This window comes from Gobius niger, assembly GCF_951799975.1.
Source record: "Gobius niger genome assembly, chromosome: 22".
Lineage (NCBI taxonomy): Eukaryota > Metazoa > Chordata > Actinopteri > Gobiiformes > Gobiidae > Gobius > Gobius niger.
In genome coordinates this window covers 4,440,943-4,468,845 of record NC_136873.1, presented here as the reverse complement: position 1 = coordinate 4,468,845, position 27,903 = coordinate 4,440,943, and the positions used below count along the sequence as shown (strand labels likewise).

General features: G+C 44.2%; 1 protein-coding gene across 1 annotated transcript; it reads right to left on the bottom strand.

The window, feature by feature from the left end:
- Positions 1-459: 459 nt before the first annotated feature.
- Positions 460-26,412, bottom strand: caprin2 (caprin family member 2; the record flags this gene model as incomplete). The annotated part of the gene is made up of 25 exons (XM_079581165.1): positions 460-934; positions 2,440-2,533; positions 2,863-2,991; positions 4,645-4,759; positions 6,780-6,893; positions 6,980-7,072; positions 7,470-7,556; positions 7,627-7,715; positions 9,462-9,546; positions 9,622-9,738; positions 10,070-10,214; positions 10,538-10,836; positions 11,100-11,262; positions 11,311-11,427; positions 11,534-11,721; positions 11,901-11,983; positions 13,321-13,390; positions 16,333-16,530; positions 17,968-18,005; positions 18,103-18,213; positions 20,437-20,519; positions 20,770-21,008; positions 23,179-23,265; positions 24,848-24,910; positions 26,191-26,412. The coding sequence occupies 25 exons, from the start codon at positions 26,410-26,412 to the stop codon at positions 460-462; spliced, it is 3,504 nt and encodes a 1,167-aa protein (XP_079437291.1).
- Between the last annotated feature and the right edge of the window lie 1,491 nt (positions 26,413-27,903).

The window sequence follows — 27,903 nt, the reverse complement described above, 5'->3', positions numbered from 1 at the left end:
GGAATATACTTTGTCGAAAACATAAAAAAAAGGGCACGAGTTCAATCCCAATCCTTTCAAAACAAACAAATTAAAGTACAACATATTACGATATAATTTCCAGTGACTTATTTGTGACCATTTGTGAGAAATAATTAGGCCAAGTGTTGAGTAGAAGTTGAAAAAGTTCAGCAAAAGCAATAAAAAAAACAAATTAGGGGGGGAATCATTGGCTCAAACGCCTTGTACAGTAACAAACAAACAATTTTTGAATATTTTGACTTGAAAAAGCTCATCATGTTAAGAAAACAAATTCAAACTAACTAAATAAAAAGATAGATTACATCCCTTCCACTTTCCTTGAAACTTAAGCAACACAATTTTCCATGAAATGTTGAACCGAGTGAACAAAAAAAACAAAACACTGACAATTTCGTGACAAATCTTCCACCCAAACGTGCCTCCAGGTCTCCGGGTCCTTCAGTCCTGGTAGAGCAGGAAGCCCGAGAAGGTGCTGTACTTCCACGTGCTGCCGTAGATGGCGCCGCGGTGCAGCCTCAGCCACACCTGGTCGCCCCGGAGCAGCGGCAGGATGGCGTGGTTGCTGGCCGTCTCGTGGTCGGGCGCGCCGTCGTTGGCGTACGCCGACACCATCACCTCCTCGTCGCGCATCAGGTTGACGTAGAGCGGCACGTTGATGGCGAGCTTCAGGATGTGGAAGTGGAAGACGTAGGTGCCGTCCGCCGGGCACGTGAAGCGGCCGATGCGGGCGTCGTACGTGTCGCCCGCGTTGCTGTGGAGCTGGTCGAAGACGATGGGCTGGTCCAGGTTGCCCGGGGCGAAGTTGGCGGTGCGCGTGGAGGTGAAGGCCACGCGGAGCGGGTACAGGGGCAGGCTGGGCGCCTCGAGCGGGGCCAGGGGGTGAGGCAGCAGGGAGGCGTCCACTGAGCCGGAGCTGAGGGCGGGACAGGGAGAGGGGGTTAAAGTGATATCTGTAGTACATTGTAAAATGAGGGGAGACATAAAGTTCATTAAAGAGGGGGTATTATTCTTTTTTTTGTCACAAAGCACCAGTCTATATCTCACTACAATGATGAGCAAACCTTCTGTTGGTCTGTAAATGCAGTAAATTAGAATAACTGCCTTGTATAAAATGTCTCTCAAAATGGCTGTAGTGAATGTCTTGAAATAGGCCTCTGTCTCTTTAAGAACCTCTGAGCCTTTAGACACGCCCCCTCCACACGCTGTCTGTGGCATCAGTGGGGAGGGGGTTCTGCTGAGGAGCAGTGGTTGGTTACTCGGCTGGTGACGAAAGCTCGGAGGCGTCTCCAGGAGGTGGGGGCGTTCCTAGGAGGACTCAGGCAAACCTATCCCTAAAATGGCCGCCGTCAGAGTTTTTACAGATTACTCAAAAATACGTGAATGTGTCAAGGCAACACTTCAGGCATGTTTTTAATGAGGGAATGACATAATAACATGATGGAAAGCTTGAAAAAGTTGATTTTGCATAATACCCCCCCTTTAATAAACAATCAAGAACCTCCTGATAGGACCAGAGGGGTAACCTACCAAGCTGGAGTAGAGGGTTACGTTCAGGGTTGACCCTGTTTCGACCCGTACTACGAAGCTGAGGCCTGTACTACGAAGCCCGGGCTGACAAACCCAGACATAGAGCTTTTGGATCTGTGCGAGCAGGTTTTGTGTACATCTCCGTGGAAACATGTCCCTTGGCGCATAACCTGATCTGGACCAAGCTTAGACAAGACGACAACTCTAACACACTTGCAACTTTCCCTGCTCAGACCCGGAGGTGCAATATGTGAGATGGTGCCAGTTAGTGTTTTTAATTTGGGTTTACTTGCATGCTTTTTATCGCATGGTTTTATTGATTTTATAACTGGTTACCGTCCACCACATGACTATATTGTCCAACTCCCAGGCAGGCTCTCCACGCACGTGTCCCGAGGATGGCCCCGTGACCTCCACGTAGACGGACCCAGGATATGTCGACCATTTATTTAACCCATATACATTAAATTGTATTTTTATCCTTTTAACCTCATCTCATCATTGGCTACACCACACCATGACATCTCCAGAAAGTCAAACCTGTGACACAATGCACACTAATGGAATCAGGAAGAAGAAGCTAACATGCTAACGGACAAAGCTAACTGTGGGCTAGCGCCACTTAAACAGTATTTACTGCAAAGTCTGAGTGAAAAAAAATATCACCATTATATAATTGGATGCACAATATCCCTCTCTCCCTTTGTCTTTTCTGTCAGTGTAGTATTTACTCTCACGGACAATTAATGGGTAAAAAAAAAAAAAACAGCAACATTCTATGACACCTGCAGTGGGGCCTACCTAGTTACTTAGTTCTGCTTTAATATTGAAAACATTCCGTGCACAGAGTTTTTAATGCATCATGTCCTTGTGTGTCAGATGCCTTCCCACCTGCTCAAAGTGGAGGCCGAGAGGGAGGCTCCTTGTCCCGAGTCGAGGGGTCTGAGGTCCATGGTGCTCAGCAGGGACAGGCCACTCCTATCGGCTGCAAACAGAGGACGTTATTTGGGTTCAGACACATGATCCGAGCACTTTACATTTACACAAGGGGTGGTGCTTTATGGAACTGGCCAACAATAAGCACTGTGGGCAAAGATCTTTAATGAAACAAGAGAGGACGGGGCCGTAGTAATATGTTGGACATGGTCTTTCTGGCGGCCATCTTGTGCCAGCGCAATGTAATCAAATAGAAACACCACTTTTTTTTTTGTTTGAAGACGTGGACAAACTAAAAAGAAGGATTTGTCTAACTTTAGCAGGACATGCTCAGAGACTCTCTCAGAGACCCGTTTAGCCCCGCCCTGTGTGTCCTACCTCTCACTGGTCTGTGGTAGTGCGACGGCCTTCCTCCTGATTGGCTCGGAGACAGGAAATACTCGAGGGCTAAAAAGTGAAAACACTGGAGGTCAGATTTACGGGACATCCCAAGATATCGTCCTATTCCTGGAGTCAAGAGGAGACAGAGTTTTTCATTTCAACCATGAAAGAACTTCTTTTTTTTATTGTATATATTTTTTGTTGTAGAAATTGGCTGCTCTGGACTGGGTATGGCCTTCAGATTGATGGGCAACACCCACTCTTTGGAGAAGATCTAAGCCACCTGGGCTGGTCCACTCCACATTATTATTATTATTATTCTTTTTTACTCTCAATGTCTCATTTGCAAGAGAGACCTGTTAAAACATACAAGGTAAATAACAGTTAACAAAAAGGCAACAGTGGAACGATTAGACTATAACACAATCTAAGAAAATGTGTAAAACTTAAAAACAAGAGCAGACACATGGAGGAAACTCCTTTACAAGGGATTTAAACTGATGGAAGGTCATGAGAAAGGTTTTTTAAAAGGTTTTCTGTGCCTCATTCCAGACATTTGGTGCGAAGTAGCAAAAGGCTTCTTTCCCCATTCTGTCTTTACACGGTGAGACTCGAGAGTTAAAAACATGCACTGTGGTTCAAAAGAAAAAAAGAAAGTTAACGAAAAGTTAACGATTGTAGTGACTATATCGTCTTTGCCACGGCTACCTGAGTGTGCGATGCTTTTTATTAACATATTTTAATTTAGTTTTAGTCTTAGTCTTTTGACGAAAATGTAATTCGATTTTAGTCTAGTTTTAGTCAAAAAAATATCAATTTTAGTCTAGTTTTTGTCGACTAAAATTGCAAGTAAATTTAGTCGACTAAATTTAAGACTAATTTAGTCGACTTTGCATTGATAATATTCATTATAATCATATTTAATGTTGTTCCTCTGCTTCATGGAGCTGCTCCACATGAACAAAGCTCAGAGCTGATCCTTTGGCAGAGAATTTACATGATCTGAGGCTCTTTCAGACGGTCAATAGATGTTTGGATGATTTTAGTCTCTCCTTTTCATTTTTATTTAGTCTGATTTTAGTCGACTAAAGTATCTGGACATTTTAGTCATAGTTTTAGTCTCATGAAAAACGTTTAATTTAGTTTTAGTCCAATTTTAGTCGTCAAAAATATCACTTTGACTAAAATTAAGACTGAATATTTTAGTCGACGAAATTAACACTGGTGTTGCTTCTCTTTTCTCAGGAGAAACCGGAGTATCTGAAGAAAGCTGACACGGGAAGAACATCGAAACTCCACATGGATCTCACAGGGTTAAACAATTGAAGCGCAATTCGGCACCACATAAGTGATCGCCTAGGTCACCTATGCCCTGGTCCCTACAACTATTGAAGCTAAAGCACTGGCACTTGTGTGGGCTAGTCATGCTCTTACACCACCGGGTAAGTTCACTTCTTACAGGTATGTTCATTTAGTGTTGATCAAATATGAGCTTTAAATTTACCATTGTCACATTAGCTGCTAGCTAAACCTACAGGGGCCAGTCCTCACTCTTACAACTTGTGACCACTCAAACTTTTAAGGCCAGTCTTGGGAAGTCCCAGATCATGAGTCATGTGTGGGAAACAGCTCTAAGATAATGACAAGTTAGCAAGCACTACTCCCGTTTTGCTCTAAGCTTTTGGAGTGGAAATAACTTCAGGAGATCTGGAGAATGAGCCAAATGACCAAAGACACCGGAAAACAAGGACTGTCAGGACTAGGAGCCCAAATCCACACCTTCGTGGCTCTCGTCGTCGCTGGTGTCGAACTCCGGAGGGGTCTGGGTGCTGATGCTGCTGAATCGCGGCCTCTGCTCTGCAGTCGGGGGCAGCACAGGGTTCACCTTAAACACCTGCACCAGAGAAGACAAGTGGTGTCACACTCAGTGGGCGAGCGTAGCACTACTCGAGGGGTGCTGCGATGAGGACCAGAGAGGATTCTAACTCGGAATCCTCTGCAAGCGATCAGGTTGCTGTCATGTCTGTGGCTTTGGTAGACAACATTAATGAAGCGAATAAATAAAAATAATAAGTCTACACTCAACAAAAATGTGCATTTTCTATGTACACAAAATACCCACGTCTTGATAATCCTTCGCCGTATATGCCAAGTTAAAGGGACTATAAGGAGTTTAAAAATGTTAAAATTAAGTATTTTCCTCCACCTACATGTTCCAGCCATGTCCTAATGTGTAGAATGAGCTCAGACCTGTTTACCACAACTGCCTCTAAAATCCTGTACGGTCACTCAAAAATGTATCACTTCGGCCCGAATTGCCGTCATGCACGAGCTTAATATAGAAGGTGCAGTTACATATATGGCCAGAGGTGGCAGTAGTGAGTATAAAATGGCGAACTTGCTTCCAGCCCCTTTAAGGAAACAAACTGCATAACCCCCAATAAAAGGTGTCCAAATGTTCAGAAACTGTTCAAGGGGAGACACTACAGACAAAACTCAATTTTTTCAGTTTTCAGGTTTTGGGCCAAATTGGTCTCTGAACATATAAGCTTTCACCCGGAAACAGAAAATATGACTAATCTTCACAATAACATGTTTAAATATTGCGCTGATTCAATGTTCCCCCATAGACTTATATGGGAGAATGCAATTTCAAGGGCCTTTTTCTCAAAACACATTTTTCTGTCATTGTGGCGACACTATGTCCACGTCAGTCGGACCTAAAGACTTCACATTTTCCAGCCTTGGACTGAATAATATTTGGAAGATTTTTTCAGAGGGATTTTTTATTATTTAATCCCTTAAGCCCCATTTATTGAGTTTTGAATGTCAAAAAAGCAGCTTATTTTAAAACTAAACAAGAAATCCAAAATCCGCTCTGAGAAAGTCTTGGCAACTCATTCATCAATAAAATGAAACCATAAATTTGAATGTAGCTCTATCCATTATTCAGATTTTGTCCCCTAAAAGTTGGGAAATTTGGGGCATTTTTAGGCATAAAACACCTTGTTCTTATATGAAAAGATAAAATGACAGAAAACTTGCAATGTATGTTTTTCTCACATTTATGTCAGTGATCGACAGCAACACTTTCAAATTGAAATCCCTATTCACCTGCAGTGTCTCGCCTTAAGGATGCACTCAAAAAGCATGTGCTCCTGTGCTTTAGTGTAATTAATGGAAAGAAAAACTCAAGTTCCCCCGCATGCAATGAGAATGAGAATCGCAAATAATAAAACAATAATAATAAGAATAAAAACCTCCCAGTGATGTATGTAACTGTAAGCTCAAAATCTACTGCTCCAAATTATGCAACTCATCGTTTCAATGCATTTTAAAAGGTTGTAACTAAATCAAAAACATCAACAGGTCAAGTTATATTTTACCACAGGAGCCCTTCTTTGATAGCAGTTTCAAAACTCTTGCATCCATTAAACTTGTGAGTTTTAGGAGAATGTGCTTGGATTTGTTTGCAGGATGTCAGAATAGCCTCCCAGAGCTGCTGTTTGGATGAAAACTGCCTCCCACCCTCATTGAAGTTTTGCTTGAGGCTCCAGAGGTCCTCAATAGGGTTGAGGTCAGGGGAGGAGGGGGTCCACATCATGAGTTTGAGGGGGGGTCCTACACCTTGATGTTCCGGTGACTCCAGAGGCATCAGCAGCTTCAAATACCTGTTTTCTGCTTTGTAGCTCATGTATTTGTCTGGCAGAAACCGCCCTAATTGTGTCTTTATCTGCCCATGTCCGTTACTTTTCAGCTGATGAAAAGTTCACGCTTTTCATCAGCAGAAAGATCCTTTTTCTTTCCCATATTGTGTGAAAATGGTGGTTTGCTTAATAATGTGGAACTTTCTTTCTCAGTAGCTTTTCCCTTAACGATATCAAACGCTAACACAGACAGATTGATGGACGTACCGTGTGCATGTTGTCGAAGTGAGCAGGGGGCAGGCCTCTTCTGGAGGGGGGAGTGGTGAACCTTTGGGCCGCAGGCGGAGTACGGGGCAGAGGAGGCTTCACTGGCACGGAGCTCTACACAGAGGTGCACATTTCAAAACGATCATGCTTTGGGAATCGATTTTTACGAGCAGATCGATCTCATTCATTCATTCATTGACCTGCAGGGGGCGCTGGTGGTCGATGGCGGAGACAGAGGGGTCGGTGCAGAACAGAGGAGGAAACGTCTCGCTGCTGGACATAAGCCCCAGGTCCTGGAGAGAAGACACAGAGTTAGAATCAAACGAGGAACAAAAGAAGAACTCAAAGCTGGGACTCGGGCGTTTCGATCAGTTTTTTGTAAAGCTGCACCAAACATTCAAACAAGAAACAATAACCAATGCAGTATCCAGACAAATCTAATGTCCAAACCCATGTAATGTCTAAATGAGCACTCAGCAGCAGATTGAAATGTGTTATAGAAGCTCACGGTGCGTTAAGAATGTTAGGCCTCTATTTATTTATTTATTTGTGGGTTGATTTGTTATTAGGATCCCCATTAGTTGCCAACAGGGTAGCAGCTCGTCTTCCTGGGGTCCATCACAATATTCAACAATATAGTGAGTACAGTCATGATATAAGGGGTCATGTTAGTAAAAAGTGGTGACTTACCTCCTCCACTGCTACGGAGTTCAGGCTGTGATCTCCGTTCGGGATCAAGGGTTTGGTGTCATGGTGTCGCCCTGGTAACGGCGTGGACTGATGGAAACAACAACAGTGTAAAACGATGTGTAATAAAGGCACTTTTTGGACTTTTGAATGGTCTTACGTGCAGTGTCTTGGGCAGCGGGGCGCCAGGGCTCCTCAGGTCAGACTGAGCTGAACGAGAGGATTCACAGTTTAACAAACAAGAAAGGGCTCAAAAAAATATAACCATTTCTGGTGGAAAAGTTGGATATGGTTATGCTAATCATAGTTTGACATCAGTGAAGTGTTTTTGGCAGCCATCTTAGTTTTAGTCTTATGAATGAAAATGCTTGTTTGTCTTGTAGTCACATTTTAGTCAATTCTACATAATGGTTGTAGTCTAGTTTCAGTCTAGTGTGTGCAGATGTGTGCAGTCGCGACAGCACTTCCGTCAGTTCCCCCAGTGGAACTGTAGCTACATATACACAGGCTAACACCACCGAGAATGGAGTGAATGTAAAATTGACTGTTTGACCATGTCTAATGGTCAAATAATGGTCAAATATAGCAAGTATTGAAGGTTTTATCAAGCTTTTGACAGAGCATCCACCACAGACATGTGCTCATTGTGAACACACTGTAAAAAGTACCCTCTTAAAAACAAGGAAAACAATCTTGAAATAAGACATTTTGTCTTGTTTTAAGGAAAAAATTCTGCCAATGGGGTCAGCATTTTTTTCTTGCTGAGAATTCTTATTTCTAGAATATTTTTCTTATCATGAAACAAGAAAGAAACACTAAATTTAAGCAAATAAATAACTAGAATTAAGCAAAATGTGCTCAGAAAATGGAATAATTTAAGGAAAACATTCTTTGTGGGTATTTTACTTAAATGTTGCTTGATTTAAGCAAAAATGTCTTTATTACACACATTTTTGAGCAAAATGTTCTTAATAAATACTAATATTTAAGGAAAATATTGCCCAGAGACCCATCTCCATGATGTGGAGCCAGGCTGATGGTCAGAATCACCTGCTGGAGGATTCACCTATTGTACATGTTTTTAGTGGTAGACACGGGGAGAACATGCTCCACACAGAAAGGCCCCGTCCTCGTGGTAATCGAACCCGGGACCTTCGAGCTCCCACTCGAGCCGCCCACTTTAAAGAATGGAATGTGTTATCTCTCTGTGAGAATCAGTTCTTACATTAAGAGTTGTTGATCTTATTTTTTCTTTGTCCAAAGCTGAAGAAGATTCAAAAAGTTTGTCTTTCTTGCTACAAGAAAAAATATGTTTTTTAGCAAATTTATCTGAACAAGAAATGGCTAGATTTTATTTCCTAACATAAGATTTTTTTTCTCAAGAAAACTTTGCTCGGCAAAACATTATTACTTTTTAGGGAAAAAATAAGAACTTATTTCTTAAAGCAAGACATTTTTTACTTGCTTAGAATCCACTTTTCCTCATGGTGGCCGCTCTTCTCATCCTCTGATCATTGCCTCAAAGTGCGCTGTCTGAACATTCCTTCATCTACATGCTTCTCCCTCCCAAAGGGACATGCCTGGAACACCTCCTGATGGAAGACACCAGGAGGGCTCTGTAACAGATGCCCGAGCCACCTGAGCTGACTCTTCTCGACGTAACGGAGCATCGGTTCTACTCCGAGCTCCTTACCCTATATCTGCGAAGGAAACTCATTTCGAACACTTGTATCGGTGAAGGACCATGTCTCTGTTGCCTGGGGATCCTGAGGGGGGGTTCATCTCCACACAGTAAAAACTAAGTTAAGTTGACTAACAGCAGGGCTCTGTTAGAGACACGGGACACAAACTGGAATATTGGCTTGATCAAAAGTTATACTAGACAAGTGAAGCATGACGGTATGTGAACCACCTCCAGGGAACGGTGGTGTTCTCACCAAAAAAACCTGCTGGACCTCCCGACAGCAGATCATCGGTTTGCGTAAAGGACCTTACCCAGAGGAGAGGGGCATCCTGAGGCTCTTCTCCTCGGCCTGTGGTGGGCAGTGGAGGGAGAGCAGTCACCGTCCAACACAGAGTCCTGACAGACACAGACATTAACGGCTCAGTACATGGACTCTGGACACATGACTCACGGAGCATTTGCTGGGGTCACCTGCACGAAGCTGAAGGCTCCGTTGATGTTGGTTAGCAGCTCCTCCAGCCTCTGCCTCCTCAGCTGTGGGTCTGTGGGCAGCGCCAGCACCTCTACCGGCATCTGCAGGTCCACGCACTGATGGGCACAGCAAAGGGTTAAACACCTCCAGACACAGAACAACAGGAGGACGGGACTCGAGATCGGCCGATGTGGGTTTCTAAGAGGGCCATCGGTTCAAACAAATCTTGATCACTCTGTTGGTTGCATCATCATGTTTTGATAGAGGCAAGTTCTATTTCATCCCTCCTGACCGGCAGAGGCGGTGCTGTAAGCACTGAATGTTCCCTTCGCGCATGCGTAGTTCGAGTAGTTAATTCCAAATGAGTCACACCTGTGACCCTGGATGACGCCCCGGAGGTAATATATTCCCCCGTCATCCGAGCCTCTGTTCCTTTTTTCTTTTTGCGTGTGGTTCGAACAACGTGGCTTTAGCCGTCAGTTTTTGGAGTTTTTTGCTGTCGTTGGATGCCCTGTCGCCGAATTTGGCTGGAGTAGCGGTGGATCGCCCTCCTTGGGCTGCGACAGTTGGATCTTCGCTGGTGGACTGTTTTCTGTAGGTAAATTTGAGTGTTGGTGACGATAGAGTCCCAATTTTAGCCCGTTTTGCGCCTACAGTCTGCATTGCTACCGGTATTTTTCCGGTTGGTATTTCGCTATAATTGGTGACGGTGGCGTTTGCGCCCCTCTCCCAATTTTAGCCTGTTTTTTCTGTCGATAGTCCGGATTGCTGCCCGAGTTAGCATTTTCTTTTTTTACTTTGCTATAATTGGTGACGGTAGCGTTCGCGCCCCTCTCTCCTAATTTTAGCTTGGAGCTTGGCGTCTCGTCCCACTCTCGTGTGTGCTGCAGACGGTTGCGAGGATGGATGGCTCACATTGCTGTGTGGCTTGTGGGACAGCGCTTCAGGCTGATGACGGTCATGACCTGTGCCCTGCCTGCCTTGGACCTGACCACCTTCGGGAGGCGCTGTCGGATCATCCTTGCATGAACTGCGGTTACATGTCCCGGGCCGTGAGGCTGGCTAGGTTGGCGCAGTTGCGCACTCAAGATGATGCTGACCCTCCTCCTTCTGGGCAGGTGGCTCTCCCTGCACGTCCGAAACGCCGGAGTGAGTCCACAGTCGTTGGGCCTGCGCCTGAGTCGAAGCAGTTGAGGTCTGATGAAGGCCTTTCCCTGAGGGTTGAGCAGTTGTCTGCAGAGTTAGCGGTGATGAAGTCCCTGTTTCAGTCACATCGCTTGGATCCTCCCTTGGCTGGGGCTGGGTTCTCTTCCCCGCCCATGCCTGTTTTGAATAGGGAGGTAGAGGTTGTTGAGGAGGTGGAGGATGTTGGTCTCACTGAAGATGTTTTGTCTCTGGATGCCTCAGCCTCTCGCTGTAGGGATGAAGGAGAGGCACCATTGTCTGTGGCCGGATCGCGCTCTTCGACTCAGAGCACAGCTAGTGAGGCGGCAGACAGCTCCATGCAGGAGGTCTTGTGCATGGCTTTGAGGCGGCTGCGGGTGGATATTCCGCAGCCGGGAGAATCTGCTCCTGGGAGCGCCTTCTTCCGGCGCGTAAAGGCTCCTGCCCCTTTTATTGTCCCACAATCGACAGAATATCTGAGGGAGTTAAATGCATGTTGGCGCGACCCAGGAGCCTTTTCGCACCTCTCCGCGGATGGTCGGGTGTTGGCTGCTGTGCATGAGGCGGCAAAGGCAGGCTTGGAGCGCATGCCGGCGGTTGAACCTGCCATAGCTTCACTCATCGTGTCACCAGATGAGGCTCTGTGGCGTGATGTTCGTTGCCCACGGGTTCAATGTCGCGCTACTGATGATGACCTCTGTAGAGCCTATAGTGCTGGAGCACGGGCTGGTCGTCTTGGTAACTCACTTGCGCACCTCATGTTTACCCTCTGCATATAACTCTCTGCATCCTTGCAGGATGAGGGGGGTGTGGCGGTTGCTGCCGGGTTTAGTGATGCGGCACTGCAGGCGTTTGCTCTGATGACCAGGGAGCTGGGCCGTGTAATGTCTTTCCTCGTTCAGGCTCGTCAGCAGGTTTGGCTGGCTCAGTCTACGCTGACTGAGACATGCCGTAGGACCCTACGCAGTGTTCCTGTGGAACCGGGAGAGATGTTTGGTTCGGCTGCCCTGGAGGCATTGAAACGGACTGTTCAAGCACGACAGACGAGACAGCAGCTTTCAGGTCTCAGCTGGGTTATGCAGCCCCCCCCTCGGCGGCCGAGGCGCCTTGTTACTGATTTGGCATCCCGATCCTCCTCGTCTTCGGCTGTGGGTCTGGCCGTTACAGGGTCCTGGCAGTTGACTGGGTTGCCGGCGCCTGTCCAACACACAATTTTGAGTGCTCGTCGGCAGTATGATAACAGGTGGCGGCTGTTTCCCGGTGGTGTTCTGGTCGTGATGAGGACCCGGTTTTGTGTTCAGTGGCTTCTATTCTGGAGTTTCTTTTGTCGCTCTCCTTTGACCCTTAAGGTATATGTAGCAGCGATCTCTACTAATCATGCTGAGATTGATGGTTGTACTGTGGGGAGCCATAATCTTGTGTCTCGTTTTCTGTGTGGGGCTCGCAGGTTGCGGCCTCAACATCGGTCCCGCAGTCACCTGCCTGGGATCTGCGCTCTCCCGTCCTTCTTTTGAGCCTTTGGTGCAAGCGGAGCTCAAGTGGCTGTCTTGTAAGACTGCTTTTTTGTTGGCTATTGTCTCTGCTAAAAGGGTTGGTGAGTTACATGCTCTTTCTGTTAGTCCCTCCTGTCTCAGGTGGAGTCCGGATGGCAGCGGTGTTACCTTATGGCCGAACACTGCATTTGTACTTAAGGTGTTATCCGGTTCTCATTGTAACCGACCATTGCAGTGGGCACAGTTCCGGCCTTCCGGAGTGGCTGGGGAGGAGTCTGGCTGTTTGTGCCCTGTGAGGGCACTGGAGGCATACATTGCGGCGACTGCGAGTTTGAGACGCTCGGACCAACTATTTGTGTGTTATGGAGGTCCGCAGTTGGGTCGTCCTCTGTCTAAACAACGTCTCTCCCATTGGATAGTGGATGTCATCTGTCATTGCTATGAGGCGGGGGGTCACGCCTTGCCGATCGGGGTGAAGGCCCACTCGACTAGGAGTGTCTCCACTTCCTGGGCGGCTATGCGAGGGGTTCTGTTGGAAGCGATTTGTGCTGCGGCGTCATGGGCTTCCCCGAGCACGTTCACCAGGTTCTACAACGTCAATGTGGCGGCGTCTCATCCTCTGGGCCGTGCTCTCCTCCAGGGGCCTTCTGGATCCTCTGAGTAAGGTGGGTGCTCAGGATTCCTCGTGACATAGCTGGTACTAGTCATTCAGTGCTTACAGCACCGCCTCTGGCAGTCAGGAGGGATGAAATAGAACGAAGGTTACGTATGTAACTATGGTTCTATGAATCCCGGATGAAAACGCAGTGAAGAATCAATACCTGCACACTGAGTATCTCGTTTAGACACTAGATTTAGTATTGATTCGTATCTGGGTGTTCAGTATTTTTGGACAAATAACTAGAAGTCTGTGCTTTCTTTAGCTTTCTTTAGTTAATTTCCCTTTGTGAGCACTGGTTTTTAAAATTGTTATACCGGCCAAATAAGTCAATAACCCAAGAAAATGAATTTTGTTGTATAACCCTGATCTCTGCGACAGACGAGGGGTCAGAGGGTTAAATTTGGCACTGACCGCTTTGAATGGCTCCTCTCTCCTGGTCTTCCTCTCCTTCTGTAAACACAAACAGTGAACAAGGAAAACATGGAATTGCTATATGTGAAAACCTTTGTCTACAATGGAAAACTCTTACATTTAACACAACAAATCTTCCATCGTCTCTTCGTCCAAATTCCAAAACTTGGGGCTGTTTGTTTCTGAAGAAATGCTGGTGAAGCTGACAACTATAAAGTCTCATGAAGGTTGGATTGAGATTAAAGTAGGGATTGCAACTTTGATTAACCTCTTACCACCCGCCTTAACCAAATGTATATTCTCCAGTTCAGCTTTACCCAAATCGAAACGCTTCTCGACCAGCGTAACGCCTCATTTGAAAGCTAAGGCCTACAAAACTGATGCGTTGTTGCCAGGTTGTTGTCATCACCTTTTCATCTCAGTTTTTGTCACATTTTTCTATTTACTTGTTGCTTTTTTGTTGTTTGTCACATTTTTGACGCTTTTTTGTAGAAGCTTTTAAATTTTCATCCTTGTTTTCGTCTCATTTTAGTGGCTATTTTGACACTTTTTTCCAAGAAGCTTTTAAATTTGGGTAAAGCCAAACTGGAGAAAAATGTGCTCGGTTCAGGTGGGAGTTAAGAGGTTAAATTTTGCTTAATTGCCCAGCCATAGCGATGGGGGCCAAACAACTTTACCTCCTCTAGATTAGAACCCTGCCTTTGTTTCCATATTTGACCAAATTATTTTCGATTATTTTTTTTTTTTTTAAGATCTATGCAAATTAATTGATAATCAGAGGATTAATTTTGCAAAAACAAACTCCACAAATGCTCAGAAACATGGATTGACTCTGGTCTGTGAAATACATCTGCCAGGCCTGTGTGAGGCGCTGTGGCGCTAACAATAGCACAAGACTCTGCAGGTAAATATGAAACTTCTCAGTGGATTTATGATCTACAGAAGCGAAGAGGAGGGGAATTATTTTCCTCAGAGCTCACAGGACTAAAGCTGAAACACTGTCAGTGACCAGACTTTCACCTCCGTCCATAAACACCTACAGAACGCCAGGCCAACCATTTCTTTTCTCAAGTATGTCGGTCGAAAGTCTTTCTTGAAAACTTCTGGCAATGATTTGGCTTTTAAGGAATGCCAATTATTTGCAGGAACTTTCCTCTGTGATGGGGCTTCAAACCTGCAGCATTGATTTACGCTTGATTTTAATTATTGTGATATCGTTAATCGCAAAATAAGAAGTCAAAATTTCAACATCCTCCCATGCCTTTTTCCAAGAATCTTTGAGCAGCTATTGCAACCTCTAAAACAGTGGTTCCTGAACTTTTTGGAGCCGTGCACCCCATAAAGCTTTGGGTGACGAGTCGCATATCCCGTACTTTAAAGGGATATTTCAGGATTTTTGACATAGGGCCTCATTTCCTAGTTATCCAGAGTGTTGCTGATTTCTGGAGATATTTTTTTTTGTATTTCATGTAGTTCTTATATTTGAAGAGTTTCGTGGCGCTAGGCTAGTGCATATCTATGGTATCAGCTAGCCTGCATTAAAAACAGTGTGACCCGGTCCACAGAGCACCTGAGGCAAATCACTTATAACACCAGACTAACCATATAAATGTCTGTCGATTTTTGGAATATAACTGACCTGCATCACATGAATGATCGCATTTTGAGGGACTATTTTCTAGCAGATCACTCCGCCGCTGCGTAGCTTATACAACCACGAAGCTAAAGTTGCTCAAATATAAGTTATTTTAAATGCAAAATGGTTAAAATTACTCTATGGACACAGACATTTATATGGTTAGTCTGGTGTTATAAGTGATTTGCCTCAGGTGCTCTGTGGAGCGAGTCACACTGTTTTTAATTCAGGCTAGCTGATACCATAGAAATGTGCTAGCCTTGCATTAGCCTAGCGCCACGAAACTCTTCAAACAGAAGAACTGCATAAACTACAAAAAAAATATCTCCAGAAATCAGCAACACTCTGGATAACGAGGAAATGAGTCAAAAATCCTGAAACATCCCTTCAACGTGATTGAAAACACTGGGAATATCACATGTCATTTATGATGTTCATGTTTATTTCCTCCATTATTACAGTGAACTCAAGCAGGTTTTCCACATTCAAGATTTTTTTGCTGGTGATTAAGGCTATACAGAATGTGTAAATACAAGAAAATTATTATTTTTTAATTATTTTTAAAACAGGCTGTTAGTGTGAATGGGTAAAGCCGAGTATTTTGCTTTGTCCCAGTGACCAGCTCATTCTGAACATCAGACTCTGGTTTGGACTCTGCGCTCCGACCCCGCCCCCTCAGTCGTACTGTCAAACCAACGGTACAGATCCAAATGCGCTGGTTTAAACTTTGGAAGTCTATGGAAGTCACCATCAGTCTGACTTGTTAAGCACTCGGGTCCTAAGCAGCTCTCGAGGTTTGGTTCTGGAGTGGACACATTAAAAAGGTCCAGAACAACCTCTTCCACGTCTGAACTAGAAGACTCTTTCGCCTGTAGAAGCGCGTTTCCCGTGCGGTGGTTTTAACGGGTCGATATTAAACAGATTGTTATGAACTTTTTTTCTTCTACAGAATGTGTTTGCGTACCCCCGGGATACACGTACCACAGTCCTAAATCACCATATGATTGCCAAAATCTAAAGCGGGATTCTAATCAAGGTTATCTCACATTTTCACACTTTTATGGACCATCCTAGGGAGGACAGCTTCTTTAAGGATGAATGAAAATCACTACAAACAATCACGTGGTGCATATTCCGGCATGCGGCTTGTAACTTTCCATCACAGTAGAGTAGTCGCGTGAGTGGCTACATCTACAGTAAAGTTCACCAACTATGTAGAGATGTGTGTGAAACCCTAAAATGTAGAAAAGAGTCTGTATTTTCCCTTAAGTAGTCGTTTCCCCTGCGAGCTGCATCTGTGTCCACACTCTTGAACACAGACGGCCTCAGCGGGGGTCGAACTCACCCTCTTGCACTCGTCCGGCCTCCTCGCTGCCGGCTGGTCCTTGAGCACCAGGGCAGCCCCTCCTCTCCAGGGTTTCCCCGCCGTCGGGCTCTCGTCCCAGTGCTCTGGGGGCTCCTGGTCCTTCGGAGCGACACTGTCAGAGTCCCAGGCCTGGACTGGAGCAGGGTCTGAGTCCGGCTGGTGCTGGGGTTCAGGGCTCTGCAGCAGGTCACGAAAGTCAGAGCACATTTGAAGGTCCTGTATATCACAGTTTTTTTTTTAAAGAAAGACTTGGATATCAAATTGACCATGACCATAGCCATTGCTGTGATACCTCCATCTAGTGGCAGCACAACAAGCTAGTTTTCCATTAGAAAGCATTGCACTTAACACATGTTCTAAACAACTGTAAAGCCTGGTGCCGAATTCTTTTAAACTTTCTATAGCTAGATATTCCCCCCGTAATAATGCTGGGTTCAGTACAATTAAACAGGACCAGGCTGGCTTTTGTAAGGTACATTTTATAAAACTTTAGCCCAGATATGTCCCGACGTGAGCCCAGATATGTCCCGACGTGAGCCCAGACATGTCCCGACGTGAGCCCAGACATGTCCCGACGTGAGCCCAGATATGTCCCGACGTGAGCCCAGATATGTCCCGACGTGAGCCCAGATATGTCACGACATTAGCCCAGATATGTCCCGACATGAGCCCGGATATGTCCCGACGTGAGCCCAGACTTGTCCCGACGTGAGCCCAGATATGTCCCGACATTAGCCCAGATATGTCCCGACGTGAGCCCAGATATGTCCCGACGTGAGCCCAGATATGTCACGACATTAGCCCAGATATGTCCCGACATGAGCCCGGATATGTCCCGACGTGAGCCCAGACTTGTCCCGACGTGAGCCCAGATATGTCCCGACGTGAGCCCAGATATGTCCCGACGTGAGCCCAGATATGTCCCGACGTGAGCCCAGATATGTCCCGACGTGAGCCCAGATATGTCCCGACGTGAGCCCCGATGTGAGCCCAGATATGTCCCGACGTGAGCCCAGATATGTCCCGACGTGAGCCCAGATATGTCCCGACGTGAGCCCAGACATGTCCCGACGTGAGCCCAGATATGCCCCGACGTGAGCCCAGATATGTCCCGACGTGAGCCCAGATATGTTCCGACGTGAGCCCAGATATGTCCCGACGTGAGCCCAGATATGTCCCGACGTGAGCCCCGACGTGAGCCCAGATATGTCCCGATGTGAGCCCAGACATGTCCCGACGTGAGCCCAGATATGTCCCAACGTGAGCCCAGATATGTCCCGACGTGAGCCCAGATATGTCCCGACGTGAGCCCAGATATGTCCCGACGTGAGCCCAGATATGTCCCGACGTGAGCCCAGATATGTCCCGACGTGAGCCCAGATATGTCCCGACGTGAGCCCAGATATGTCCCGACGTGAGCCCAGATATGTCCCGACGTGAGCCCAGATATGTCCCGACGTGAGCCCAGATATGTCCCGACGTGAGCCCAGATATGTCCCGACGTGAGCCCAGATATGTCCCGACGTGAGCAAAGTAATATGCCTTATACTCAAAGTTTAATTGTACACAAAAAAAATGGTCACAAAGTTCAATTTTCATTTTCAAAACGTTCACCTCGGGCATGGTGGATCTCCGAGGCTCAGACTTCAATGCTGCCGGAGGAAACAAATAGAAAGTTACATTTACAGGGTCACGGATATTCCTTTGTACCTCCCAGAATGCTGTTCTCACGCCAGTAACTGTACGCACCATCTGTGTTGGAGTCAGGGGAGCTCTTTGTGGACGGTTCTGGCTCTGGAAACAGAGAACTGAAGTACGGACTGAGAACCAGGACCTGCAGCTCCTCCTTCAGCGACGCAACTGGACCAGAAGAAAACGTCACACTGGTAAGAAATGTGCATCACAAAAGCACTGAGAACTTCTAATTTACAGGTGAAAAAAGTTTTATTTATCGGATTCAGAAAAGGAAGCCATGGAAGTGATTCGTCACTTCAGATAATACACAGAGAAGACAGTGAACGTTTTTAAACTGAGCAGCAGAAACCCACTGTGATCATACTTTGTCATTACAGCGTCAGCCTTTAGTCTATCCCTTTATACTGTCCTTAAAGGAATAGGCCATCGTTCTAACATACCGAGATATGTTCTTACCTTAGCTTAGACTTCCGCACAGTAAAGTGAAGATATTACTGATCATATTTAAATAGGGACAATATGGAAGAGCTTGGTAGCTTCTATTCACCTCGTTTGGAGCTATAGAGGAGAGGAGGAGAGGCTAAGGCTAATGCCGTCATATCTCAGTGCGTAAAAACAGTGGCCTATTCGTTTAAATTCAAATCATACAGTTTACAATGTAGGTTCATTCTGCAGGTAATCTACTAGCTGCTAATGCTAATGTTAATGTGCGTTTTAAAACCCAGAGAATCATTAATTACGCCAAATGCCAAGTCTATATATTTACATTTTTAAAGACGTCACAAAGCCATTTCTAGACCATTTCAGGAGCCTAAGAATGAGGCCCGACATGGCCTTGACAGTAGCAAATTATAAACTAGTTCATACCATTTTTCACACAAAATATGTCTTCCAATTGTCTTCTGACAGCGAGTAGATGTGTAATCAAGAACGACCATTTACCAGTGTTTCTGATCACTGGCTTGCAATATTTTATCCTTAGAACGAGAAATGATCCCTGTTCCCACAAAAACACCAATTGGCTCAGCATTTGCCGGGCTCTGCCAGACTCTTCCCTGTCCATTCCACGCAGGGAATCAGTCTGGTCACGGAGCAATTGAAGCAGTTTGAAGGGGCGGGCCTAACGGCACAGATTGTCAGTGAAATAAACCAATTAGCGATTAGCGGACGCGACGACAGCTGTGTCCAAATAAAAAAATATGAAGTGAATATAAACTCACGCGGAGAACGCGAGGAAAAATCCTCGACTACTTCATCCATGATTAGTTTTGGCTGATGTTAATGTTAATTGAACTAACAACATAGAGGTGCAGCGAGTGACGTAGCCTTGTCATTTCTCTGTGACGGTCGAGATTGGTTCGGCCTTAGCCGCCAATCAACAACTTGTTTACCGTGTGTGGCCACACCCACCTTCTTTCCTGCAGAAAGAAGGTGGGTCTGGTTTAACAGGCTAGCTCAGCATGATATCCCGGATATTGCTCCCATCTATGGAGTGATTAGCGTGGAGGCTAACACGATGTTAATTCTGATATTGGCCTGGACAGGTTCTTGTTGCAAGAAAACTGTAGCGTATTGGAACATTTGCGCTACAGCTGCAGGATTCTTGGAGTGGCTGAATTAAAAAAAAAAAAAAAAACTTGCTATGCGCCCTGTAAAATGCGCTTCTTTCTTTTGGACTGAGCTGTGGCCACACAAGGAGCATCATCACGATGGAAATGTCTACTTAAAACTCAGATTAGACCTGGTGTTGTGGCACTTGAGGCGTGTGTGGTTTATTTATGGAAAACTGTTGTTTTGATGATAGGGGTGTGCACATTGATCTACAGTATCAAAGTAGGCCCGTGCGTAACCTACGTTCAAACAGACTTTTCAAGGCAATTTCGCTTTTGTTTTCAATTTGACGTCGATTCTAAGGAAGAAGACAAGGCAGCGCGATGTAAAGAGGAAAACAATGTGAATGTTGACACAGAAGAGCGGCTCCAAGTGCTGCTTGTAATGAACCAGGACTCGGTCGCCTCTTTTTCTTAAATAACGCCCTCTCCCTAGTGGCTCAGCCTTTAGCGTAACATGAAAGATCGCGCGTGCACCACGTTGCGTTTAGAGTTGCGCACGGATGGCGCCAGTCACAAATACTGGTTCTTTGCGTTTTAGCCCCACATTCATGAAAAATCAGATACTGGGAGAACTTGCAAACTCCACACAGAAAGGCCCCCTTCTGGCCGAGGATCAAACTTGGAACCTTCAAGCTGTAAAGCACAAGCGCTAACCACTGTGCCACCGAGCCTAAATAACAAAGGATTGTACTTAATATTGAAATAGAGCTTGACATCTCAGTGTGGTGAAAACCCTATATTGAATTGATTTTTGCCAAGTCTTCTAGGAACTCACAGGTGGAGCCAGCGACGGTTGTGTCCTTCCCATCCAGAAGCTCCAGGAACAGGCCTGCAGCCCTCTCCATCTGCTCACTCACACTGGCACACACAGGGGTCGCATTACTTACATTAGTCATGAAGTTTATCAGGTCCTGGGTTTGACTTAGAGAGACGCTGCAGGTGAAAAAAACACGCTTATTCATTCACAAATATTCACATGTTTGGTCCACTCTTGCAACAAAATCCTCAGTTTCGCAGCTCCTATAGACTCAAATCTTTCCAGGCTTGTACTTAAGAGTATTCACCTACATCGTCTCACTTTAAGAATCTGGATAATAGGTTTATTCACCTGAGGGCATGGTCCCGTGCGAGTCCCAGCAGTGCCCTCAGCTCCCCGAGGCTCTGCAGGGTCTGGGCCGGGACTTTCGGCGCTTGGTTCAACCCGGAGAGCAGGTCTGACTGGACTTGGTCTCGGTCCAGACAGCGGAGGACCTGCTGGAACTGCAGCACCGAGCGGAGACGCCGCCGCTCAGACTCCGCCCGCTGCACCTGCTGCTTCTTCACCGCCTTCCTCTGAGCACGCAGCAACTGCACCGAGGTCAGGAGGTCAGGATGTCAGGAGGTCAGGAGGTCAGGTCAGTTTGAAAATATGACTTGTTTAGAAGGATAACATCAGTTCAAAGTTCGTCTGTTGCATAATTATTTTGTTTCAGTGAAGCAGCAATTTTAATGGAGACATGTTGGCCAGAAAAGTCATTTTTATTTGAATTTTCAAGCTGCTGAGAGGAAGTGACAGAAGGTAATGTTCCACTGATCAGGATGTCATGGTAGTGTCAATGCCTGACAAATAATGACATTGAATCCACATTTTTGCACAGATTTGGCCTTTTACAAAGCACGTGGTCCTAAACTTCTGATCAGCTGCAAAACAATTTCAGTTTTTGTTGTTTTCAATGTTTTTAAAGGTAAATTGAATTTTTTTGTCTCTCCCATTTCTTCTCGTTCCTTATTGAAGTTCTGTTGGAACCTTGTTAAGATCCAACTGTGCATAATGTAATGTATGTTTTTTGTGGAATGCAAGTTTGTTATCAGAGCCGTGGGAAGATATTTTAGTTAGGGGGCGCTGAGGGACAAAATTTACCCCCAAAATACTTTTTCTGTGCATAAATCCTGTTTATTAACCTCTTAACTCCCGCCTGAACCGAGAGCATTTTCTCCAGTTCAGCTTTACCCAAATCCTGTAGGCCAGAGTAACGCCTCATTTGAAAGACCTACAAAACTAAATGGATCTTTTTCCTCACATTAGATTTTTTTATCACTTTTTTTGTTGGGAAGTCATCTCATTTTTGTCAAATCTTCGTGACTTTTTTGTCACTTTTTTGTCAAATTATTCTCATTTTTTTGTCAAATTCTTTTCACTTTTTCGTCCATTTTTTCCTCAATTTTTCGTCCTTTTTTGTGACTTTTTTGTCGCTTTTTCGTCTTTTTTTTTTTTTTTTTGGTCCATTTTTTCTCAATTTTTCGTCAAATTTTTCGTCCGTTTTTTGTCCATTTTTTTGTAATTTTTTGGTCACTTTTTCGTCCATTTTTTTTCAATTTTTCATCAATTTTTATTTATTTTTTGTCCATTTTTCTCACTTTTTCGTCAAATTTTTGTCCATTTTTGTAAATTTTTTGTCACTTTTTCGTCAATGTTTTCTCACTTTTTTCACATTTCCACCCTTGTTTTCGTCTCAGTTTTGTTGCTATTTTCACACCCTTTTTCCAGAAGCTTTTGGACTGGGGGTAAAGCTGGAGAAAAAGGGCTCGGTTCAGGTGGGAGTTAAGGGGGTTAATATTGCCTGCAGTTCACAAACTATCCACCAGGGGGGCTGCAGCGCCCTCAGCACCCTGGGTTCCCACGGACTTGTTTGTTATCCAAAATTAAATAAATTTAACTAGTTGCAACAGGTATAGAAAATTACATCAATAAAAGTGACTTGTCCGTAACAGTGTTAATTTTGACAACATATTTTAGTCTTAGTCTTTTGACTAAAATGTAATGTAATTTTAGTCGAGATTTAGTCAAAAAAAACTTTTCAATTTTAGTCTAGTTTTAGTCGACTAAAATTGCATGTCAATTTAGTCGACTAAATTTAAGACTAATTTAGTCGACTTTGCATTTATAATATTCATTATAATCATATTTAATCGTGGTCCTCGACTTCAGGTTTCTGCTTCACATGAAAAAAGCTCAGAGCTGTTCATCTGGCAGTGAATTTACATGATCTGAGGCTCTTTCAGACGCTCAATAGAAGTTTGGATGATTTTAGTCTCTCCCTTTCATTTTTATTTAGTCTTATTTTAGTCGACTAAAATATCTGGACATTTTAGTCATAGTTTTAGTCTCATGAGAAACTTTTAATTTAGTTTTAGTCGTCAAAAATAACACTTTGACTAAAATTAAGACTAAATATTTTAGTCGACGAAATTAATACCGGCCTGTAATAACATAGGCATCTATCACATAAGCATCTGTTCGGATATACTATGAGTAAAATCTTGAAATTGCAGGAGTGCTACAACTAATATAACAATTAAAATAATTATAATAGATCGATGGTTACAACATGAACCAGGCCATGACACTTTGATTGTATCACACAATGTGCAGATGACATTATGCAGACGTGTAATGTACAGGTGTCGCGGTTACGCTACTTATTTTGGAAAGGTTTGATGTGTTTGACCCACACTTTACAGTTCGGGGTGTCCTTACGCTCTGAGTGAGAGAGTCCAGGGTCTGGTGCAGCTCCTGAGCCAGGGACAGATGATGAAGGACCTCCTCGTACTTCTCCACACATGCCTGAAGGACAGAGGGTAATCACACTCACATGGAACAACACAGGTCCAACCCATTCAGTGCAACCCATTCAAATCCCACGGAAAACGCAACAGTGCCAGGTTTGGAGGACTTGTGTGTGTGTGTTGAGTGGAGACACTGCAGCAAAATGTTCAGGTTCTAACAAATAAACTTGTTAAAATACATAGCCGAATCTTCACAAAGGCTTTAAATACTGCACCGATTTAGCGTGTCTCCACAAATGTACGTCGTCACCACAAAGTTTCCAATTCAGTCATGTACTTAATATTAAGCTTTTAATTTCATTTATTTGTTCGTTTTTTTAACCTTTTAACTCCCACCTGAACATGTTTTCTCCTGTTCTCCAAATTCTCCAATTCTAGAAGCTTCTTCAAAGTAGCGACAAAAAACGAGAAGAAAATGAGGATGTAAATGGACAAAAATGACAAAAATCCAGCGAAAAAGTGACAAAAATCCAGCGAAAAAGTGACAAAAATTCAGCAAAAAAGTGACAAAAATCCAGCAAAAAAAGACAAAAATCCAGCAAAAAAAGACACAAATTCAGCAAAAAAAAAAGACAAAAATTCAGCAAAAAAAAGACAAAAATTCAGCAAAAAAAAGACAAAAATTCAGCAAAAAAAGACAAAAATTCTGTAAAAAAGTGACAAAAATCCAGCAAAAAAAGACAAAAATCCAGCAAAAAAAGACAAAAATCCAGCAAAAAAAGACAAAAATCCAGCAAAAAAAGTGACAAAAATCCAGCAAAAAAAAGACAAAAATCCAGCAAAAAAAAGACAAAAATCCAGCAAAAAAAAGACAAAAATCCAGCAAAAAAAGACAAAAATCCAGCAAAAAAAAGACAAAAATCCAGCAAAAAAAGACAAAAATCCAGCAAAAAAAAGTGACAAAAATCCAGCAAAAAAAGACAAAAATCCAGCAAAAAAGACAAAAATTCAGCAAAAAAAAAAGACAAAAAAAAATCAGCAAAGTGACAAAAATTCAGCAAAAAAGTGACAAAAATTCAGAAAAAAAAGCGACAAAAATCCAGCAAAAAAAAGACAAAAATTCAAGCAAAAAAAGATCAAAATCCAGCAAAAAAAAGACAAAAAATCAGCAAAAAAAGTGACAAAAATCCAGCAAAAAAACAGCAAAAAAGTGACAAAAGAGCGGCAGAAAATGTGACAAAATAGCAACAAAAAAGTGACCAAAATCCAGCAAAAAAAGTAACAAAAGTGCCATAAAAAAGTGACAAAAACACATAAGGGAAATAAAAAGTGACGACAATGGCAAAGAGGAGAGAATGCATTAGGTTTTGGCGGGTGGTAAGAGGTTAACAACTGTTCCAATTTTTTCCACATAATCAGTTTGATTCAAATTTGAAAAAAAATGACCTGAATATCTACAACTTGGCTAAAACATTTCATATTTTGTTTAAAATTAACATCTTTGCATGTATATTTTTCCGTATTCGCGTGCTATTCATGCTCTTCTGGTCCATGTGCATGAATCACAGTAAAAGCTACACCGCTTTGAAAAGGAAAAATTGAACCAAATACAAAGATCAGTCAATATGAGGGGGCCTCACCAGCTGGTCCTTGTTCAGCTTGTGTCCTCGCTTCAGTCTCAGCTTGTACTCCTCCAGTTTGAGCTGCAGACACATCACCGGCATGAGAACATGTTTGATTAAACAGGTAGAAAATAAAGAGAAACCATTCAGAATAAGGCAAAACAAGCCGTATGCTGTAGTCTTGAGCCGGGGTGTAGCGCCAAATTCTGGGCCCTAGTTACAAACTATTTTGAAGCTTAAAGAGTAACTAAACACCAAATCCATTTTTTTTTTACTGATAAACGGTCTAAATGGTTGTTGAATAGAGTTAGCTACATGTCCCAGTCAACATTTTGACATTTGGTGCAAACTTGTTCAAAATCTCACTTTTGTGTCTAAAACCACATGGTTAGCGCCTCTACTGGTTTCACGCATCAACTACATTTGATATTTTGTGGTTGGAGGAGAGCGTGTCCACGGCGTACAGAAAACGTCACCAGTTCAGCCCGTGGTTCTGCCTCTGTGGCCCCGCCCACACACACACGTACATTTACAACAAATGACGTAATAAATATTTCTACTGGTATTTTATTCAGTTCACTTGGGAGAGTAATATTATTTAGCCTTAGCTACCTTGCTAACTTATAGTTTGAGATTCTGGAGGTTTCATATTGAGCTCATGAGTCAAACCAGTAGATGGCGCAACTTTTTTTTCCACTCATGGTAAGTGATGTTGTGAAGCCATTTATTGTGAAAAAAATGTGAACACTCATTTCAAATCACCATAAATTCAAATACCAAAATGACCCTTTAGCATCACTGCCAGCTTTGAGTCTTTTGTGGTAGTGGTGGAGAAGGTTCTGTGTAATCTAATGATAAAGCAGCCTATTTTTCTTGACCAAAAGCCTCCAGTTCCTGTAAGTTCGTGGGCTGTCTTGCATGAACACTTTGCGCTCTCCCCACAGTGGTACAATTCTGCTGGAGCCAGTGGCAGGTCGACTTGGCCTTGTGTTTTGGGTCATTGTCTTGTTGGAACATCCGAGTGTGACCCATGCCCAACTTTCGGGCTGATGAGGGCAAATTCTCCGCCAGTATTTTTGGATCGGCTGCTGCATTCATCCTTATCCTCATCCATATTTCGCAGTAGGAATAGTCTTGTTGCCTCTTCTCCAAAAGGTAACGTTTGTTTGGTCTCATCACTCCAAAAATGTAGTTCCAGATATGCTGAGGCTTGTCTCTGTGCTGTTTGGCATAGTGTAAGCGAGATAATGGCTTTCTTCTGGCAACTCGGCAAACACTGGGGGGCGTACACTTTTCAACAGGGTCATTTTGGTATTTTCTATTGTTATTTTTAACAAACTGTCCCGAGTGTGCATAGCTACCTTCTTCTTCTCCAGGTTGCGGACTTTGTGCTTGAGGCAGATGAGTCCGTTCTCGATGTAGCCTTCGTATCCGGGGTAAACCTCCGTCAGCTCCGGCTCCGCCCCCTCCCCGTCGGACGACCCCGCCCTCGGACCGGTCGGCTGATGATGATCCGGCGGGCCGTCTTCGCCGCGGCTACGGAGGTCAGGGGGTGGGGTGAGGGAGGGGGACAGTTGCACCATGATGGATCCCAACACTCAGGTCTATGCACTGGGGGAGGGGAGGGAGAACGGAGGTTAAAGCAACACGGCGGAATATTCAAGGTTCACATCCGAGTTTCTACAAGAAGCAGCAAGTCCAATATTATAATTATTAGCACATTATACAACCTTTTCTGGCATTAATGTTGGCACAGTCCATTGAATGATGCAGTAAAACACAGATGTCTGAAGCAGCACCTGGTGATGTAAGCACTAGATGGCGCCGTAGTGTTGGGTACATTTGTTTACAGTCAGATGAAAATGTATCCACATATCACCAGGGGCGCTAGCTTTATCCAAATCTAAAGGCTTCTCGACTGAAGAGCAACAGTGTAACACCTCATTTGAAAGCTGAGACCAACAAAAGTGATCGTAGCTTTTTGTCAAGTCACCGCATTTTTGTCATATTTTTGTGGTTTTTTCATTACTTTTTGTGACTTTTTGTTGTTTTTTGTCACTTTTTTGTCACATTTTTTTCCATCATTCTTTTGTTCTGGTTCTGTCACGTTTTTGTGGCCTTTTCGTTGCTTTGTCGTCGTGTTTTTGTTGACTTTTCATCACATTTGTCACTTTTCCGGCACATTTTTGTTTTGTTTTCATCCTCTTTTTCTCTCGCTATTTTGATGCTTTTCTTTTTAGCTTTTAGATTTGGGTAAAGCTCGGTTAAGGCGGGACCAGTGGCCCTTCTGTGCTCTTCCAGAATGGACATATGGCCAGTCCGCCCCTGGATTTGGTGCATTGTCGCCACTTTGACATTTTTTTGTTGCTCTCTTGTCACTTTTATTTGTCACGTTTTGTTACGTTTTTTGACACTTGTGTTGCTCCCTTTTTGGCCATTTTGTTTTTATTGTTGTTGTTTGTCGCATTCTCATCTTCGTTTTCGTCGCCATTTTGGCACTTTTTTACGTCCCACCGCATCACATGACTTGTCCCACGTTCACTACTATTCGAGGTGATTCCCCAAACTTCAAAACATAAAACATAACAAACAAAACATAAACTTTAACCAACATCACGCACTGCGCCTGAGACATGACGAGGAATTAAAAAATTAGCTGAAAAATTAGCTGAACTAGCATCGGACACAAACGGAATGCACGCGCTGCGCTAACGACGACATAAACAGACAATATCGCGAGAGTCATTCACCGAGGCTCCGCTGCACGTGCGCCGTTGTTATTGGTTCTCGCTTGAAACAGGTCAAATGAAGATGAAGTCGAGTGGACGCCGCGCGAGGACGAAAAGCCCAGCAGCGCGTGGTGGTGGTGGTGGGGGCGGCACGGGCCGAGCGGTGACCCACCTGCGGTGCGCTGGCCCCCGGGGTAAGACGCGGGCAGGGACCGGTCCAAAACGGGTGAAGATCTGAGGCCGCGCCGCGCGACACTGGTACGTTTTTATGCGTCACCACGCACGCCGCCTCCTACCTGTCCGCGTGCGCAATGTTGTAACTTCAGTTTGACCTCTTAACCCTAG